At 33.5% G+C, this 17,743-nt stretch overlaps 2 protein-coding genes across 4 annotated transcripts in view; both read left to right on the forward strand.

The window, feature by feature from the left end:
* LOC112754411 (uncharacterized) overlaps positions 1–17,743 on the forward strand; it is a 43,272-nt gene that overhangs the window by 12,268 nt on the left and 13,261 nt on the right. For 2 of the 3 annotated variants that reach the window (XM_072221563.1, XM_029293170.2), the window contains exons 2-7: positions 3,625–3,719; positions 3,820–3,921; positions 7,833–10,832; positions 10,928–11,176; positions 11,260–11,966; positions 16,419–17,231. In XM_072221563.1, coding sequence (XP_072077664.1) covers positions 11,832–11,966; positions 16,419–17,231 — 948 coding nt within the window. In that variant the 5' untranslated portion in view covers positions 3,625–3,719; positions 3,820–3,921; positions 7,833–10,832; positions 10,928–11,176; positions 11,260–11,831. Of the gene's footprint in view, positions 1–3,624; positions 3,720–3,819; positions 3,922–7,832; positions 10,833–10,927; positions 11,177–11,259; positions 11,967–16,418; positions 17,232–17,743 lie in introns of those variants that run through there. The other variant, XM_072221564.1, reaches the window with a different exon arrangement.
* Positions 7,869–10,088, forward strand: LOC112728900 (probable disease resistance protein At4g27220). Its single transcript, XM_072210537.1, has one exon. It carries the CDS (start codon positions 7,869–7,871, stop codon positions 10,086–10,088), a length of 2,220 nt encoding a protein of 739 aa, XP_072066638.1.

Below are 17,743 nucleotides of genomic sequence, written 5' to 3' on the forward strand. Positions count from 1 at the left end.
AGCAAAGGGTAATGATTAGACAATGCTCTTGACTGACTTTTCTTATTTAGATCATTCCAAGTATCCTACCACTTACCTTCAATGAACACCCTACCAATTTTTCTCTAAGATCTCCTCATAGCAAGTAAACCTTCTTCCTACTAATTTCATGTCAACCAAGTCCATCAGATTAACCCATTCTTTAAATTAAAGCTCTACTACCATTTCTCTCCACATTCCAGATTTGGTTTAAAGTTGCCATTGAAGAGAAAGAAAAGGCCAACCTTTGGTTTAACCTCAGAAAGCTTGCCCAAAAAACTGAATTTTTCGTCCTTATTATATTTATCATACATTACACAAATGACACACTCAAAGTTCATCTCTAACTTACCCATCACTACCAATCATTAAGATCCCTTCACTACCTATCCATTACCTCCTAAGCAATTCTTATTAAACCACTCTTCCACCTTAACCCATGACAACAATAAAGACGTCTCACGGTCCACAAATTCAGCCCAACAGAATACACAAATTAAATTATAATTTAGTCTTTATCTTATCTTATAGTTATCTTTATCTTTATCTATATCTTATCTTTATCTAATTTTATCTTTCATAGGCCAATACTCTATATATACTTAGTTTTACCTTCATAGTTTACAATTCATTCAATCCACAATCAATAAAATTTCTTCATCTTTTTTTTTTTCAGAATTCTTTTATTTTCTTATTCTTTCACAATTTTATCATGGTATCAGAGCCATGGTATCCTCCTTGAGGAGGATATATAAGTTATCATCTTTTCGGTGAGAAATCACCATGCTTCTTTTTCAACTTCCTCCCACAATAAATAATCATAGATTTAGTTACATGCATCCAAGTGAAAATTCTACCACAGTTTTGATTATCCCGGTTCTTTACCAGCAATTCCGTCTGCGCCTTCTTCTAGCATTTCATCTGCAACTTCTTCCGGGAGTTTCGTCAGTATTCTGTTTCAGCAATTCAATCTGCATCTGTTCTAGCAGTTCAATGTGCATCTGTTCTAGCAGTTCCATCTGCACTCTTATTGCGCTCTACGCGCCATTTGAAGACCACTCTTATTGCGCCATACGCGCCCTCTAAAGATCAATCTTGTTGCGTTTTACACGCTTATTTTTTATTTTTTTATTTTTTTTTGTTTTATTTGTTTTATTTGTTTTATTTGTTTTATTTTTTTTATTTTTTATTTTTTCATTCTTTTTTTTATGAAGATCGCTACTTGCTCTCTCTCCCTCAAACACAGCATCTCCTTTTATGTATTTTTGCCGTCGGCAGCTCAAGCTCCGCCGCACGCAATTGTTTAAAGATCGCTGCTCAAGCACAGCATCTCCTTTTATGTATTTTTGCTGTCGGCAGCTCAAGCTCCGCCGCACGCAATTGGTTAAAGATCGCTGCTCAAGCACAGCATCTCCTTTTATGTATTTTTGTCGTCGGCAGCTCAAGCTCCGCCGCACGCAATTATTTAAAGATCGCTGCTCAAGCACAGCATCTCCTTTTATATTTTTGCAGTAGACAGCTCAAGCTCTGCCGCACGCATCTTCCTACGCGTCACCACGTCAGACGCGCTTTTCTCAACAATTTCATCGGAACTTATCCAAGCTGTAGATTATTGACATCTTCCATCCACCAACTTGCGGGGGCGTATTAAACCACTCTTCCACCTTAGCCCATGACAACAATAAAGACGTCTCACGGCCCACAAATTCAGCCCAACAGAATACACAAATTAAATTATAATTTAGTCTTTATCTTATCTTATAGTTATCTTTATCTTTATCTATATCTTATCTTTATCTAATTTTATCTTTCATAGGCCAATACTCTATATATACTTAGTTTTACCTTCATAGTTTACAATTCATTCAATCCACAATCAATAAAATTTCTTCATCTTTTTCTTTCACAATTCTTTTATTTTCTTATTCTTTCACAATTTTATTAATTCTCTTATTCAACCACCACTCAATTGATATCACTACCACCCCAACAAAGTCCTATCACTAGTATCCTATCAATCGACTCCTTTATTGTTGCTATCTGACCCACAAATTTTACTTTATTATTTTTGCATAAACTCTTAACTATCTCTACCCTCCCACCCCAAAACTCTTTACATTCCATAAAGCAATTCTCATTTGGAAAAAAGATTTTCACACTTGATCTGAGGACCCTTTGGGATTTAGCAATTGCTTTTGGTCCTCTCCTTATATTGCTCTTCTGATTCCTTTTTTAAACAGATTCTGTTTTTTCAAAAGACTTTCTCCTCTCCATCAGCTTCTGTAAGATGTGTTCTTCATCTGTTTCCTCAAATAAGATACCACCTTCCTCACATATCTTCTTCGTCAATATTGCTTCACTCCTTAGACTAAGGTTAGAGTAGGATACCTCCACTTCATGTCTTCATTCCCAATATGAGGGCAAAGTTACCCACATAAACTAATTGCATCAAAATATTATCTATATCACCCAAAACCAAAACTGATACGTATATCACCTAAAACCTATTTCTATGTAAATCGAATTAGGACAATTCGAATTATAATTTTCAGTAGTAATTCGAATTAGGATGATTAGATTTAGTAGGTGATGTTGAGATGGACATAAATCGAATTAGGCAAATTCGATCTATGCATGCATTAGGTAAATCAAATTAGGTGGAGTAGATTTATACATGGTTGGGATTTTTTGAAATAAATCGAAGTAGCCTAATTCGATTTACTTTGTTGGAGACCTACATACATAAATCGAATTAGGTTAGACAGATTAACATATATAAATGAAAGTTGGCTAATTCGATTTAATAGAGAGCATCATTTGTCGATTCCAAAGATATTCTTGTGTGCAATTAGAATCTCAGAAATAATTTTAGTCAACAAAAAAAAGTTTGTATTATTTTTTGATCCAACTAGTTTGAAGTTTCCAATGATCTATGCACCATAAATCACATGTTCTTGTTGTATCTACTATTATTTTTATCTTTACATTTTGATATGAATCAACCACCTAATGAATACATTAAATATTATGTGTCCATACAATATAAGTATAAGTGATCACTTTATTAATTTATTTATTAAGTCATTGATCATGTCACTATATTTACTTAATATTAGTTTATTAATCTTTTGATAAATATTAATTTATTTATTCATCAAACATGTCTACTGACGGCATAAAGAGAGCTCTATTTTAGTAAACTCTAGCAGAGTATGTTTGACCTAAACTACAGAGACAGATTGCCCTTATTCTATATTTTTGTATGATAAAGTTATTAATAAAAGAATTTGTTAATATTGTCTAACATTTTAAAATCACCATTTGATAGATTAATAAAATTTTAAAATAAATATTTATTATTTGAGAGCAGAGAGCATAACCAGTACCATTGTTAACTAAAACATAGCTTAATATTTGCTTCATGACATATGCCTAAAATATAAAATCTGATTTTGCGTCAGCAACAATATTATTGGAAAAGACAATGCCAACGGGATAGTGGTGTGTTTCGCCATTTATTTGGTTCAGCGCTCATTTTCCATCCATCACTTATCGCACAGTAGCTGCTTCAACATTTTTCACCCTCTTTTGCAATCTCTTGTTTAGGGTACAAACTTCTTCTGCAGCTAAGCTCATTCATCTCTTCTCGTGGCAGTTTCTCAATGTAGCTAGGGTCAATCATCCTAATCCAACTTTAGACGGTTTGTTTCTTTGATTTTTACCCTTGTCAAGACGTTTGGCCATTGTTACTTTAACAAAAATATTGTTTAACCCATTTCATATATGAATGCGTTTTTGCAGTGCAGAAAAATTCAAGAACATATGAACAGGTGACGCATCTGGAGAAGAAAAATGTAGAACTACAGTTAGTTGTCGATGATTTTACCTGACTTAAGGATTAAGGTAAGGTCCATTGCATATTTATATCACATCTATATATAGTTTTGTTGTTTCTAGCGGACTTCATTTTCTTTTAATTTTAGATTATCGGTTACGGAAATTGAACCCATCAACATAATTTATACGGTTTTAAAAAATTTTTAGTGAGCAGTATAAAACACCTTTGTTACCCTTATGTTATTTTATTCTTTGTTTCATCTTTTATTTTCTGAAAAAAGAAATGTTGAGAACTTCAACTAACATCGTTGAAAATAAATTAAAACAAAAAGATTAAAAACTTGTTTAATATTAAATTTGAAATTATTTTAAAATTTATAAAATTATTTAAAAGTTGTTGTACTTATTTTAGATATATTCCTACAAGAAAAATATTGAATACCGTCAGATTTACTAGTATAATAAGAAAATATTGAATATCGTCAGATTTACTAGTACTACAAGAAAAATAATTAATGACCACGGTAGTTACCAGTGGATTCTTTGATAAAAAAAAAAATATTTGGCTTTCCGCCAGTGATTTTGACACTATATTATATTGTTTTCGCTAACTTACCGTCGAATTTTTCTCCCAGTAAATTTGATGGTAAATTTTATTTTTTTATTTTTTAAATTTTTTTTAACACAATTAGTAGACAAATTTTAAATAATGAAAATTGAATAAGGATTTTAGTAAATATTAAGTGTACGTACAAAATAAAAAGTCAAATAAATAAGATAAAATTAAATAGAGCAGAACAAGACCCTAATCACTTTGGGTCCTGATAGTTGTCGTCACTGTCATTCCACTGGTCCTGCTGAGGCGATGGTCTAGGCAGTGATGTCGGTGTCCTTCCAGTAGTGCCGCTGCCACCAGCGCGCATCTGCTCGTGGTACACTGCTATCTGTTGCTGCATCCGCTGAATCTGCTCCAACTCCTGCCTAAGATTCAGCTTGAGAAAATCTGTGTCCGACACGCATATGAGGATCTCGTTATACTTCTCCTCAAACTGCTGCAGCTGTTGAGCTTGTTAGTGAAGGCTCTGGGTGAGATTCTGCACCTACTCCTTCAAATCGACGTTTTTCTCGAGATCGACAAGGCTGGTGGCAGAAGCAGATGAAGCCCTCAATATGGAGTTGCGAAAATTGTTAACGAAGAACGATCCCAGCCTGCAAATGCAATTTTTGTACGGTTCAGAGGCGGTCTCACGCTAAACTATATCAGGATTGACGACTGAATTAGCAGAGTTTTTATCGTCCTCTCCAGTATGCTGAAATTGATGGGTTGCAACTTTCAATTTCTCTGTGTAGAACTTCTGTGTAACACGTGTTATGACTAAGACGACAATTAATTGAAAACAAATACATGTTAAACTTTAAATCACATTTCACATAGGAATTCGTAGACCACTAATCAGCAAATCTCTCCTTATACAAATTCAAGGTGTAAGTATACTTGAAGATTTCTGCCATTGTCGCATCACGATCCAACGACTTACATTACACATATTGAAACAACATGTTAAATCAAGTAATAATGACATTATATGTCAAAGACAAAACAACTTAATAACAAAATAAAATAAGTTACATACCAGCTTGACCTTTGTCTCCATGAAAGTTGCTAATCCGCCGGTATACTTTGATAATCTGGTCGATGCCCTGTTAGCTCTATTTGTGGCTCGGCAATGCCTGAACCCCTTATCAGTTTCCCGATAGATGTAGAGTGTCTTCTTAATGTCCGAGCAGAGCCACTAAGTGAGGTGGTCACTTCTCACGTACGATCTAAGCATCTGCTGAAGCTGCCTAGCCATCCGATGGTCAAAGATCTTCCTGATCATAGCATCATGAGTCTTCTCCCATATAAATTTTTTCTGCACAAAAAAAATATTTAGCACTAGTTAATCATAAATACATAATTAAAAAAAAATAAAGGATATAAATTAGCTAAAATTTAAATACGTTGAGTTTTTACCTTTTACCGTTCACTTCTTAACCATTACTCTCTGGTTTTTAGCAAGAATCTTCTTATAGTTCGATCATGAGTTGTACATAAACTTAATGACATTAGTACACTCCTGTGTATGTTAGCAAACACATATATTAAATAAAAATATCAAAATAAATTGACATTTAAAAGAAATTAAAATAGTATTCACGCCGTCAAATCATCGTATCAAATCGTTATCCAATAGTATTCAGTATTTTTCATATAGTGATATATATGATTATAAAATTAATTCATAATTTTATATTATATTTTTTGATAATTTCATTCAAATTTATTCTTTTACTTCTTTTTTAATTATTTGTAAACAACGAAAACAACTAATAAAAATATAAATTCGTACAACTTTCATATAAAATATTTATATTTATTTTAAAAATAAATGAATTCAAATTCTTGAAACAATCAACTATAATTCAATTTGTGTTACATTTTTGTTGAATAATTATATAAAATTATATAAAAATTATTAAATAAATATTTTAAAAAATATTTTTAATATAAATTATTTTAGATTTATTAGTTTACATATTATTCAATCTATCTCTAAATAATATTAAAATACACTTTATAATATAATTAATTTATTTTTTTCACACATGGCGCAAAACTCACTCTAGTAGTTCATAAAAAGTTGTGCACGCAATGTGTCCAAATATGTTTTTGACTCATTTTAAATTTTTAATACTGTCCAGAGAGATAATACCTTATTTTATCAAAAAAAAAAGAAACACAAATAATTTTTTTAAAGATTTTAAAATATGATAAAAATTAATTATATATTAGATATATAATTAAAAAGTATTTTAGAAATAAGATTTTAACGTGGTTCTAAATTTAAATTAGTGGCATGTAATATTTAATTTTGATAGAGCAATAATACTACATGATTAGTAAATATTATTATTTTTAACTAATAATAATTTACATTTATATTTACAGATGTTTACACATAAAAAGTATATAGTTTGCACTTATATTTATTAGAATTTTATATATATAAATTAATAAAATTTATTTGTTAAAAATAATTTAATATTTGTTGTGATCAAATGTTAGCCAAAAATATTAAAATGAGAAAAAATCCTAAACGGCCATTGCAAATTACTTCAAAAGACAACGTGATCCTCAACAATTTTTTTTTCGGTCACTGATCTTTATTTTTATGAGACTGATTAGTCTATCTGTCAATTTTTTCTCTATATATTAATGGAATAAGTATGTTAAATTGTTGATCCATCTATTAAGAACTAACTAGGAGTAATATATTCTTTTTTGTTAAAATATTAGTAAATTTTAAATTATTTTTATTTAAAAATTTAAATGAAGAATATATTAATAATTAATATGTCACATAAGTATATTTTAAAAAAAATCATTGACAAAAGAGTAAAACAGTCTCATAAAATTAAATATCAAAGACTAAAAATATTTTCTTTTAATTTAAAATTTTGTAATTTTTTAAAAAAAATTATCAGTATCGAGTCGGGTATTCACCCGTTAAAAATGGTTGTCCCAAGAGTTTCTCTTTTTGATAATATTTGCACGATTCTTTTATATGCATCGATCTTTTGTGCTTTTCTCTTTAAAAACAAAATATAAATTTGTGTGTAATAGTTTGTCTTTTTTTCAAAAAGGAAAAGGGGAAAGCCCAGAGTAAATATATACTTGTGCAAATATTATTTTCTGTATTTTTCAACTTGGAAAAGTATAAGAGCCAGTAACTTTTGTGTTTTGTGGCCAGTACTTAACCATCAAAAGAAAAGTGAGTGATCTATCACTATTGGATATAATCTTACATCATTAAAAACACTATTGATGACCAATTGAGAGTTACAAAACACAAAAATTACTGGTTCCTAGCACTCCTCTTTTAACTTTTGTGATTCGTTCTTCATATTGGTTTGTTTCCATATATATTGTTTTCCAGGATGCATACATATTCTTGATATAATAGGTCTCGAAGATGGAGAGCCTTCCGTTTAAACCGTTAGATAAAGTTATTGACTTGGCACTGGAAGCGAGCATTCGACAACTTGATTATATAATCAATTACAAAGACCATGAACAAGAGTTAAAAGAACTCATTACGACTCTTAAAAGTAATAAGAAAACGGTAGATGAGAAAGTTAAAGCTGCTAAAGACAATGTAAACCAAATGACACCTACTGCTCGAGATTGGCTCGACAAGGTGGCAACGAAGCTGGAAGAAAGTAAGGAGTTTCACGATGACAAAATCCTTGAATCCAAGACAAGTTGCTTTAGCGGGGGGTGCTCTAGCGGGGCTCTGCCTTTCTTGTGGCACAGGCGTCAACTTGGCAGGAAAGCAAAGAAGATATTGGCACCGGCAATCAAAGAGCTAAATCAGGAAGCACCCAACATTCTTGCAAATATTTCACTTCCACCAGCTGTAACGTTTGCGGATATCAATCCACTTGATGGTGACTATCTTGAATTCGAATCAAGGAAGGGTATCATTGAGAAAATCCTGGAGCAACTAAAAGATTCCACGGTGAGAATGGTTGGACTGCATGGGCCTAGTGGTGTGGGCAAGACCTCTCTCGTCAAACGAATTGCAAAGCAGGCTGGCGACAGCAAATTGTTTGATACGGTGGTCATGGCAATCGTGAAGAAAGATCCAGACCTTCTAAAGGTTCAGCAAGATATCGCTGACGGTTTAAGATTAACCTTTGGAAATATAGGTGAGAATGGGAGAGCAACACTTCTGAGGAAGAGGCTGAAACAGGAGAATACCTTTGTGATCTTAGATGACCTTTGGGATGAACTGGACTTGAATAAGATTGGGATTCCATTTGATGATGACGATGTCGTTTCAAGCCACGTGACTAGCAGCAAAAAGGAAGAGGAAGAGCAAACGGCAAGTGAAAATTCTCCTGGCAGTTCTGGCACCAGCAAGCGGGGATGCAAAATTTTGGTCACCTCAAGATATAAAGAAGTGTTGCTCGGTAAGATGAATGTTAAAGAAAAATTAATTTCCTCTGTCCCCAAGTTAGATGAAAAGGATACTCTGACATTGTTCAAGAAGGTGGTTGAAATGTCAAATGAAATTCCCAAGTTCAACCCAGAAACCCTTCATAATTATTGTGCTGGGTTACCAATGGCAGTTATTATAGTCGGAAGGTGGTTAATGAAGAAGAACAAGCTAGAGTGGGAAGGCGAACTAGAAAGACTCAAAAACCAACAAGGATCAAATGAGGTGCACAGGTACATGGAGAATTCTGTGAAGATGGGTTATGATCATCTAGAAAGCGAGGAGCTCAAGTCCATTTTCCTAGTGTGTGCTCAAATGTATCATCAGTCATTAATTGTTGACTTGGTGAAGTACTGTTATGGTTTGGGCATACTTAATGATGTCCATACACTGAGGGGCGCCCGTCAGAGCATATCCCAGTCAATCCAGATGCTAAAAAATTCAGGCTTGTTGGATAGTAGTACTTCCAACGATAATTTCAATATGCACGATATAGTTCGAGATGCTGCTCTATCTATAGCGTGCAAGAATCAAAATGTATTTACCCTGAGAAACAAAACACTGGATGTCTGGCCTCACAAGGAACAACTTGAGAGGTACTCTGCAATTTATCTACACAAGTGCCATATTGTGGATGGGCTCCCAGAACGTGTTAACTGTCCTCGGCTTACATTCCTTTATATTGACTGTGATGATTCCACTTTGAAAATACCTGATACATTTTTTGAAGAAATGGAAGAACTCAGAGTTTTAGTATTATCCGGAATAGATTTGCAGAGTCTGCCGTCTTCAATCAAATGCTTACCAAACCTCAGAATGCTTTGCTTGGAGAAATGCACTCTTCGTGACTTGTCCGTTTTAAATCATTTGAGAAAGTTGAGGATTCTTAGCCTTTCAGGATCTAGATTTGAAGACTGGCCAACAGTGTTGGAGGGCCTAAGAAAGTTACAGTTGCTAGACATTAGCGATTGTTTTATAAGCAGCTCCACTAAGTCTTTATCTTTATCAAGCTTCCCTAATTTGGAAGAATTGTATATAGAAAATAGCTTGACTAAAATGGAGGTGAAAGGACAGATAAATCAGAGTCAAATTTCAGCTCTTTTTGAGTTGAAACATCTGCATCAGTTGAATACTTTAGATGTCTACATCCCTAATGTTGAGCTTTTGCCGCAGACTTGTTCTTTCACGAGTTGAATGATTACAAGATTGTGATTGGAGACTTTGAGACAATTTCAATCGGAGATTTCAAGATGCCCAAAAATATGAAGCTTCAAGATCTTTGGCACTGCAGCTAGAACCTGGCATGGATATTCACTCCCTCAAAGGAGTCAAATTGCTATTCAAAGGAGTGGTGAATTTCCTATTGGGAGAGCTACACGGGGTTCAAAATGTATTTTATGAGCTGAATCTGAATGGATTTCCAGATCTGAAACACTTTTCCATCGTAAATAACAATGACATTGAATACATTGTGAATTCAATGGAGTTGTCACAACCTCATGATGCTTTTCCCAGTTTAGAGTTCCTCAGCCTGTTCAACCTAAAGAACATAAAGAAGATATGTTGCAGTCCTATTACAATTCCTCATTCTCTAGACTAAAGATAATCAAAGTGAAGATGTGCCCCCAATTGAAGAGCATATTCTTCTTTTACATTGTTGAATTTCTTACTAGTCTAGAAACAATTGATGTCTCTGAATGTGATTCTCTACAAGCAGTTATTAGTAAAGAAGAAGGATCCAAGAAGGTTGTGCTTCATAAGTTATGCTCTTTGACGTTACAGAAGTTACCATCATTTGTCAGTTTTTACAACAATGCAGACATGCCTTTGGAACCGGGATCTATGGAAAAGCAAGCAAGAATCACTGACGACATAGGAATTGTCCCAGCAGAGGATGAGCAGAGTTCCACAACTTCCTTTTCTCTTTTTGATGAAAATGTATGCTCCTCAAGTTTAAAATAACCTGTATTTAACATTTTTATATTAGTGCTTCCAAACTGAATAACATGATTTTTGTGTATGTTTTCTTGCAGGTAGAAATTCCAAACTTAGAGAGCTTGAAGTTGTTCTCAATCAAGATCCACAGCATATGGAGCGATCGAATTTCAAATGATTGGTTTCAGAACTTGATAAAATTAACGTTGATAGACTGTAACTTGACATATTTATGCTCATTGTCTATGGCTCGCAGTCTCAATAAGCTAAAAAGCATCTCCATAAGTGAGTGTTCACTAATGGAGAAGTTATTCATCAGCGAAGAAAATAACAATGAGTATTCGAAGGTGCGTAGAATTATAAAATTTGTAATAGATTTTTTTTATGTTTTATGTATATTATATAATTGTCTTATTTTGCATCAAAACAGGATTGTATCTTTCCTAAATTGGAGGAAATCCAATTGAGTCGAATGGAGATGTTAAAAGAAATATGGCCACGTGAAGATGAAGTAAGGGCAGATTCATTTTCTAGTATCATTTCTGTTGATATTAGCCAATGCAATAAGATTGACAAGATTTTTCCTAGTCACATGAAATGTTTGAGTTTGAAAAGCTTGAAGGTTTATTTGTGTGAGTGGGTGGAATTCATTTTCAAAAGTAGACTTCCTTCGCAACAAAGTGACACAAATAAATCTGCATTATTGGAGGTTATTGATTTGGGTTCTCTCCCTTATCTAAAGCAAGTATGGAGTGAAGATCCAAAAGGAGTGGTTAACTTCACAAATGTGCGGAGTATAGAGATTTCTTCATGTAACACTTTGAGCAATGTGTTGCCAGCTTCTATTGCCAAGGATCTTGGAAAACTAGAAAGCTTTTGGATATACTCATGTCGTAATTTGGAGGAAATCATTGCGTACGATGGAGGATCAGAAACAAGCAGTGAAGCATTGGAGTTCCCTGAAGTAGTCTCCATGTCATTTAGTAACTTACCAAGCATCCGATGTTTGTACAAAGGGAGACATATTGTAGAGTGTCCAAATTGAAGCAACTGAGAATGACTGGGTGTCCAAATCTGGAAATATTCAAAACAGAAAGTGCCAATGAACAAGAAACAGCATTCTTATCGCCTGAAAAGGTAAAAGTGCTTACCAGCAAAACCTATAACATTATTGTATTCTATAGTCTATATCTACCACATCATGGTCATGACCTCATAGGCATCAAGCATAAATTGAAGGAGAAATTATTACTATAAGTACATTGCCTAATAAGAATTAATATTCCTGTAAAAAAAAAAAACAAGAATTAATATTGATAAATATAAAAAGATATTTGCTAATGACACTTGTTTTCAATATAAAACTCAAATAATTTTATGAAATAGTAAATTTATATATGCATTTATATTATTAAAAATTTCTAACAATATAATTTTTCAATGGTCCTGGTGCTCTAATAATTTCTTTAGTTCCGTTATTTTATAACTACATCCATGCTATACTCCTTACTTTTACCTTTTTTTTAATGTAAAATTGTAAATGAATAAATAAAAGAATCACACTATTGAATAAAATTTTAAGGGGACAAAAGTCTAATTTTATAAAATTTAAATTCATATGTGTATTCAAACACACAAAGATTATGTATCCATCAAAATCAATTATCACTTATATTCTAATTTATTTCTAACAGAAATATATCCATCATTTCAAAATAAAATCATACTTATTTTTCTTATGCATAGAAATAATTTTTTTCTTACCAAATTAGAATATAAATATTTATATGCTTTTAGAAAAAATCAGCTTTTTAGATCTCAATAGCCTCAATTATGCAATCGATCTAAACTTTTTTTTTTGGATGGAATAGGAGTCGAAAGGCCAAAAATAAGAACAAGAAAACTAACTAAAGCCTCTCAAAATCAGAGAGCCAGAACAATCAAAAACTAACAAATGACTTATATCCGATGAGGTAGCAGCAAAAGTATGTAAGCCAAGGGAAGATTTTGTCCCTTTTTAACAAGATGATCAATAACAATATTTTCTTCTCGAGGAGCGTGGCTCTAGGCAATGGTGGGAATGTGACGGAAAAAAATTCTAATATCTTCTATTAAAGGTGCACACGGATGACTATCAAGACACCCATTTTGATGAGCTTTAGAGTTGCCAAGGAATCAAATTCTACGATGATATTCACGTACTTCTTTGCAACTGCTAATTGAAGGCCATAGCTAATGTCCCAAAGCTTAGCATGCATAATAGTACAACTACCAAGGTGGCATGAAAAAGCCTTAAAGAAGCCTCCCAAATGATTTTCAAAAATACCTCCGCAGGCAGTATTATTAGAGTAGCTCAAAAAGAAGCCGTCAACATTAATTTTAATGGTATTCTCTTGTGGGGCTTCCAACAGATATACCGAATAGGAGGAGTGCTCAGAGTATACTGATGGGGATCAAAATTAGTGAAGCGGTTCAACTCCTCAACTCTTGCTTTGATTTGATCTACCATAGCGCTCGACGGAGTTCGAACACCCTCAAAGACCACCTTATTTCGGTAAAACCAAAGAGATGAAATGGCTATACCAAAAAAGGTCCACCAATTGCTATTCTAGGAAAGATTAAACATCATTCACTTTTGTGCATTCAGATTAAAGAAGTTGTTACGCCAGTTAGGGCTGGCAATTCATACTCTACCCGCAGGTACCCAACTCGGTCCAACTCGTTCGGGTAGGGTAGGCTACCCGACCCGCTGCGGGTAGGGTCGGGTACGGTTCGGGTATGCCTGCGGGTAGGGTAGGGTACGGGTTTAGGGTGTACCCTACCCTACCCTACCTGCACCTCATATATAACAAATATTTTATAAAAATTAGGTATATAGTGAAGGAAGTGAGAGTTGAACCCACAACCTCTTTTATGTAATAACTTACAATAAGTGAACAACCACTAAAATTAGTTAGTTAATTTAGTAATTTAGAGCATTAGTTTTTTATTTTTTTATGTTATTAATATGTATAAAATTCGAAATGATTGAATTTTATATTTACTTTGAAAAAATTTGATATTTCTGCGGATAGGGTAGGGTTTAGAATTTTAGAGTGCGGGTAGGGTTAGGGTTGAGAGATTCTCAACCCGCGGATAGGGTAGGGTAGAGTTTAATAAAATTTTAACCGCGGGTAGGGTCCAAACCCTACCCTACCCTACCTATTGCCAGCCCTAACGCCAGTCCATAGGGAGAAAGGAGAACCAAACACTTTTTAACATAGGCACAATCTCTAAGGACATGGGTGATAGTCTTATCCTCAATCACACATCTCCGGCAACAGGCACAGTTAGTGAGGTGACGCTGCTTTCTCTCAGTGCTAGTAAGAATGAAATTATGAGCACACAACCATAAGAAGTACCGAATACGCTCTGAGCCACGCCAATGCCAAATGTAACTGAAGATTCTATCCGGTTGGGTTGTGCTATCTATAAGAGCTTGGTACACTTGCTTTAGTTGAAAGGTTCCATCCATGGAGAGATTCCAGGTTACATGGTTTGTCTGTTTCCATGGTAAAGGAGGGGACATGGCAACAATTCATTGCACTACTTCATCAGGTAGACACTCCCTGAGCTTATTAACATCCCAAAATCCTGAAACAGTTAAAAAGTCATCAAAGTGCTGTCACAGTTAATAGTTGCATTTACCTGCAGAGCCTGAGGCTCGAGAGCTCCCAAATTGGGGATCCAATGATGATTCCAAAACTGAATCTTGGATCCATCTCCAATCCTCCAAATATGGTGCTTCTGAATTTCTGACCATGAGTTGTAGATTCCTTTCCAGAGGTTTGAGCTATTTCTTCTGCGTTCGACAGTAGGAATAACATTGTTGTCCACCTTATACTTAGCCATAAGCACTTTAGTCCATAATGTATCCTTTTTTCCTATGAGTCTCCACCCATTTTTCATCATGAGAGCCTGATTCATCTTACTAGCATGACGAATTCTAAAGCCTCCTGACTTCTTCGAGCTCCCCACTTTATCCCAACTCAATAAGTGGGTTTTTCTAGTTTGTTTGGTGTCTCTCCAAAAAAAATTCTTGCATTTACGATCAATAGCATTACAAGTAGCAGAAGGAAGTAAGGCAGTTTGCATCGTATATAAAGGAATAGAAGAAAGAACAGATTTCACCAAAGTAGATCTTCTTGCCAAAGAGAGAGAAGAAGCTTTCCACGAGTTGAGTTTCAAATTTAGCTTATTGATAATGTCGTCGAAAGTGTGTTTGGACACTTTGGAGTAAAGCAAAGGAACTCCTAAGTATTTACCGAGATTGTCCATTCTAGTAAACTGGAGGGTTTCACTGAGCTCAGTTCTCATATTATTTGCTACATTCTTTGAGAAAAAAATTCGTGTCTTATCAAGGCTGACTTTCTGTCCGGAGCTAATACAAAAGGCTTCAAGACTTTTATTGATGATAGTCACTTGATCTATGTTTGCCTCCGCAAAGAGAATCAAGTCATCAGCAAAGCATAGATGAGAGATAGGAGGTCCATCCTTATTTAGCCGGATAGGCTTCCAATAGCCGTGATCTATTGCAACATTGATGATAAGTTGAGGGAGTCTTTCAATGCATAGAACAAAAATATATGATGAAATCAGGTCCCCTTGCCTGATTCTCCGAGACTGTGTGAACTCCTGCAGCTCTTCACCATTCAGAGCACTCTCATCTTAGTCGTAGAGATACAAGACATAATGAGATTAATAATATGAGGAGGCAGCCCCACATCAACTAAGATATCATTTACAATCCACTTGTTGTGTTGAGCTTTCTTTCTTTAACATATATATATATATATATATATATATATATATATATATATATATATATATATATATATATATATAAAGCTGTTCGTAAGGGCCAACTTGATCTTCTTTCCTAGGATCCCAGATGAGGAAACCCTAGGAGAGCAACCAATACAAAAAATGGATGAAATAAAGAATAAATTGGAGCTACTATGTACATTAGATATAATGATGTAATAGAATTGAAATTCGATATATATAAGTCTATATATAAGAAGGTCAATCTGAATATTTAGATACATATATAAATATATATAATATAATGAATGTTATATTCAAAAATCTTATATTCAAATTGAAAAATTGAATATTGTATTAATTGATAAAATTGAATAAAATAACTAAAAACAAAATACAAAAATGATAAAAAAATTTACTAAAAAAATTTATTTATTTTATTCCACATTTTATTCTAATCTTTTGAATTTTCTATGTTTGATTTTGATAGTTACCAGTTAAAGATATAAAATAGATAAAATCCTAAATTTTTTTCAAAATCTAACACAAACAAAGAAAACATAAAAAACTCAAAATATTTTTTTATTCTTCACGTCCTGGATTATATATATATATATAAGAAGTTCCAAAGCAGCATTATAGGTGGCAGCACTCTTGATTGCAATCGATCTAAACAAGCCACTTGCAATATGTGTATTAATCGATCTAAACAATCGATATAGTTTTTCTTCTATAGGTGTAATTGGAGTTTATTTGATAACGAGTTTTATAAATTGATGTATATAGGTAATGTCCAACTTGGAGCATCTGACTATTGACTCTAAAGGATTAGAGTGGTTAATGAGCAACACACGCAAGTACCGCTTTACCTCTTTGAAACAACTTTACTTGCACACATGGCAGAGCCATCATGACCAAACTCTATACTGTTTCCTCCACACCATTCCTAATCTACAAATCTTTGAATTGATTTTTAATTCTAACATTAGAGAGTTCGTGCCAAGTGGAAACACCGCACCGAAGCAAAGATTGGGAACCGTATTACTTCTTAAGGAATTAACTTTGTGGGCACGAGAGATGGAGGATATTGGATTTGAAAGAGATCCTGCTCTTCAGAGATCACTGCACCGCCTGAAATTGCAATTCTGCCACAGATTGAGGAGATTGGCACATTCCTCGGTGTCCTTCACTCACTTGACATACTTGCAAGTATATCATTGTGGTGAATTGAAAACTCTAATGACATGCTCAACAGCAAAGAGCTTGGTTCAACTGACCACCTTGAAGGTAGAGTATTGTGATCAATTAAATGAAATAGTTACCAAGGATGAGCAGGAAAATGACGAGGGGATTAAAATTGTCTTTGCCAACTTGATTACTATACAACTTGAACGACTAAGCAACCTCACAAGTTTCTGTAGCAACTGGAATTGTGAGTTTTCGGTGCCATTGTTGGAAAAATTAATTCTGAGAGAATGTCCCAAGATGAAAACGTTTACCACAAAGCACATAACAGCGCCCAAGCTACAAAGCGTACTTGGTGAGGAAGAGAAAGGGTATTGGAAAAGAGACCTGAATGCCACCATTCAAATGTATAAGGTACTCGGTGCTCCCTCATTTATACAATTAAATGCTCATTTTCGTTTTTAATCCCCTTCTACTTGGATTTGGTACGTTCCTAAATATTGAACTAAATTACAAGTTTGTATTGTTTTTTATACTAATCATATTTCGACATGCACTCTATGAAATTGAAAATTTTTATTCATATTCTCAATGTTTTTAATTTTATTTATTGAATTGTATAATTTTTTATTTATATACATATTGTAATTTATATTAACACGTCTATCTTTTTTTAATTTTGATTTTAGTTAAGTTATTTTAAATTTTCTGTCGAAGAATTTCATATATTCTGATTCTTTGCTAAAAATATTGGATTCTTATGTCCAAGTTTTTATGAGCAAAAGCATTTTTTCTTATTTTCAGAATAAATAACTTAACAAAAACTTGAATATATATATATATATATATATATTAAATATATACTTATCTTTTATAACTAAACCTTTGTAACTATTTTAAGAAAAAAATAATTCAATGACTGAAAT

This window comes from Arachis hypogaea, chromosome 2, assembly GCF_003086295.3.
Source record: "Arachis hypogaea cultivar Tifrunner chromosome 2, arahy.Tifrunner.gnm2.J5K5, whole genome shotgun sequence".
Taxonomy (NCBI): domain Eukaryota; kingdom Viridiplantae; phylum Streptophyta; class Magnoliopsida; order Fabales; family Fabaceae; genus Arachis; species Arachis hypogaea.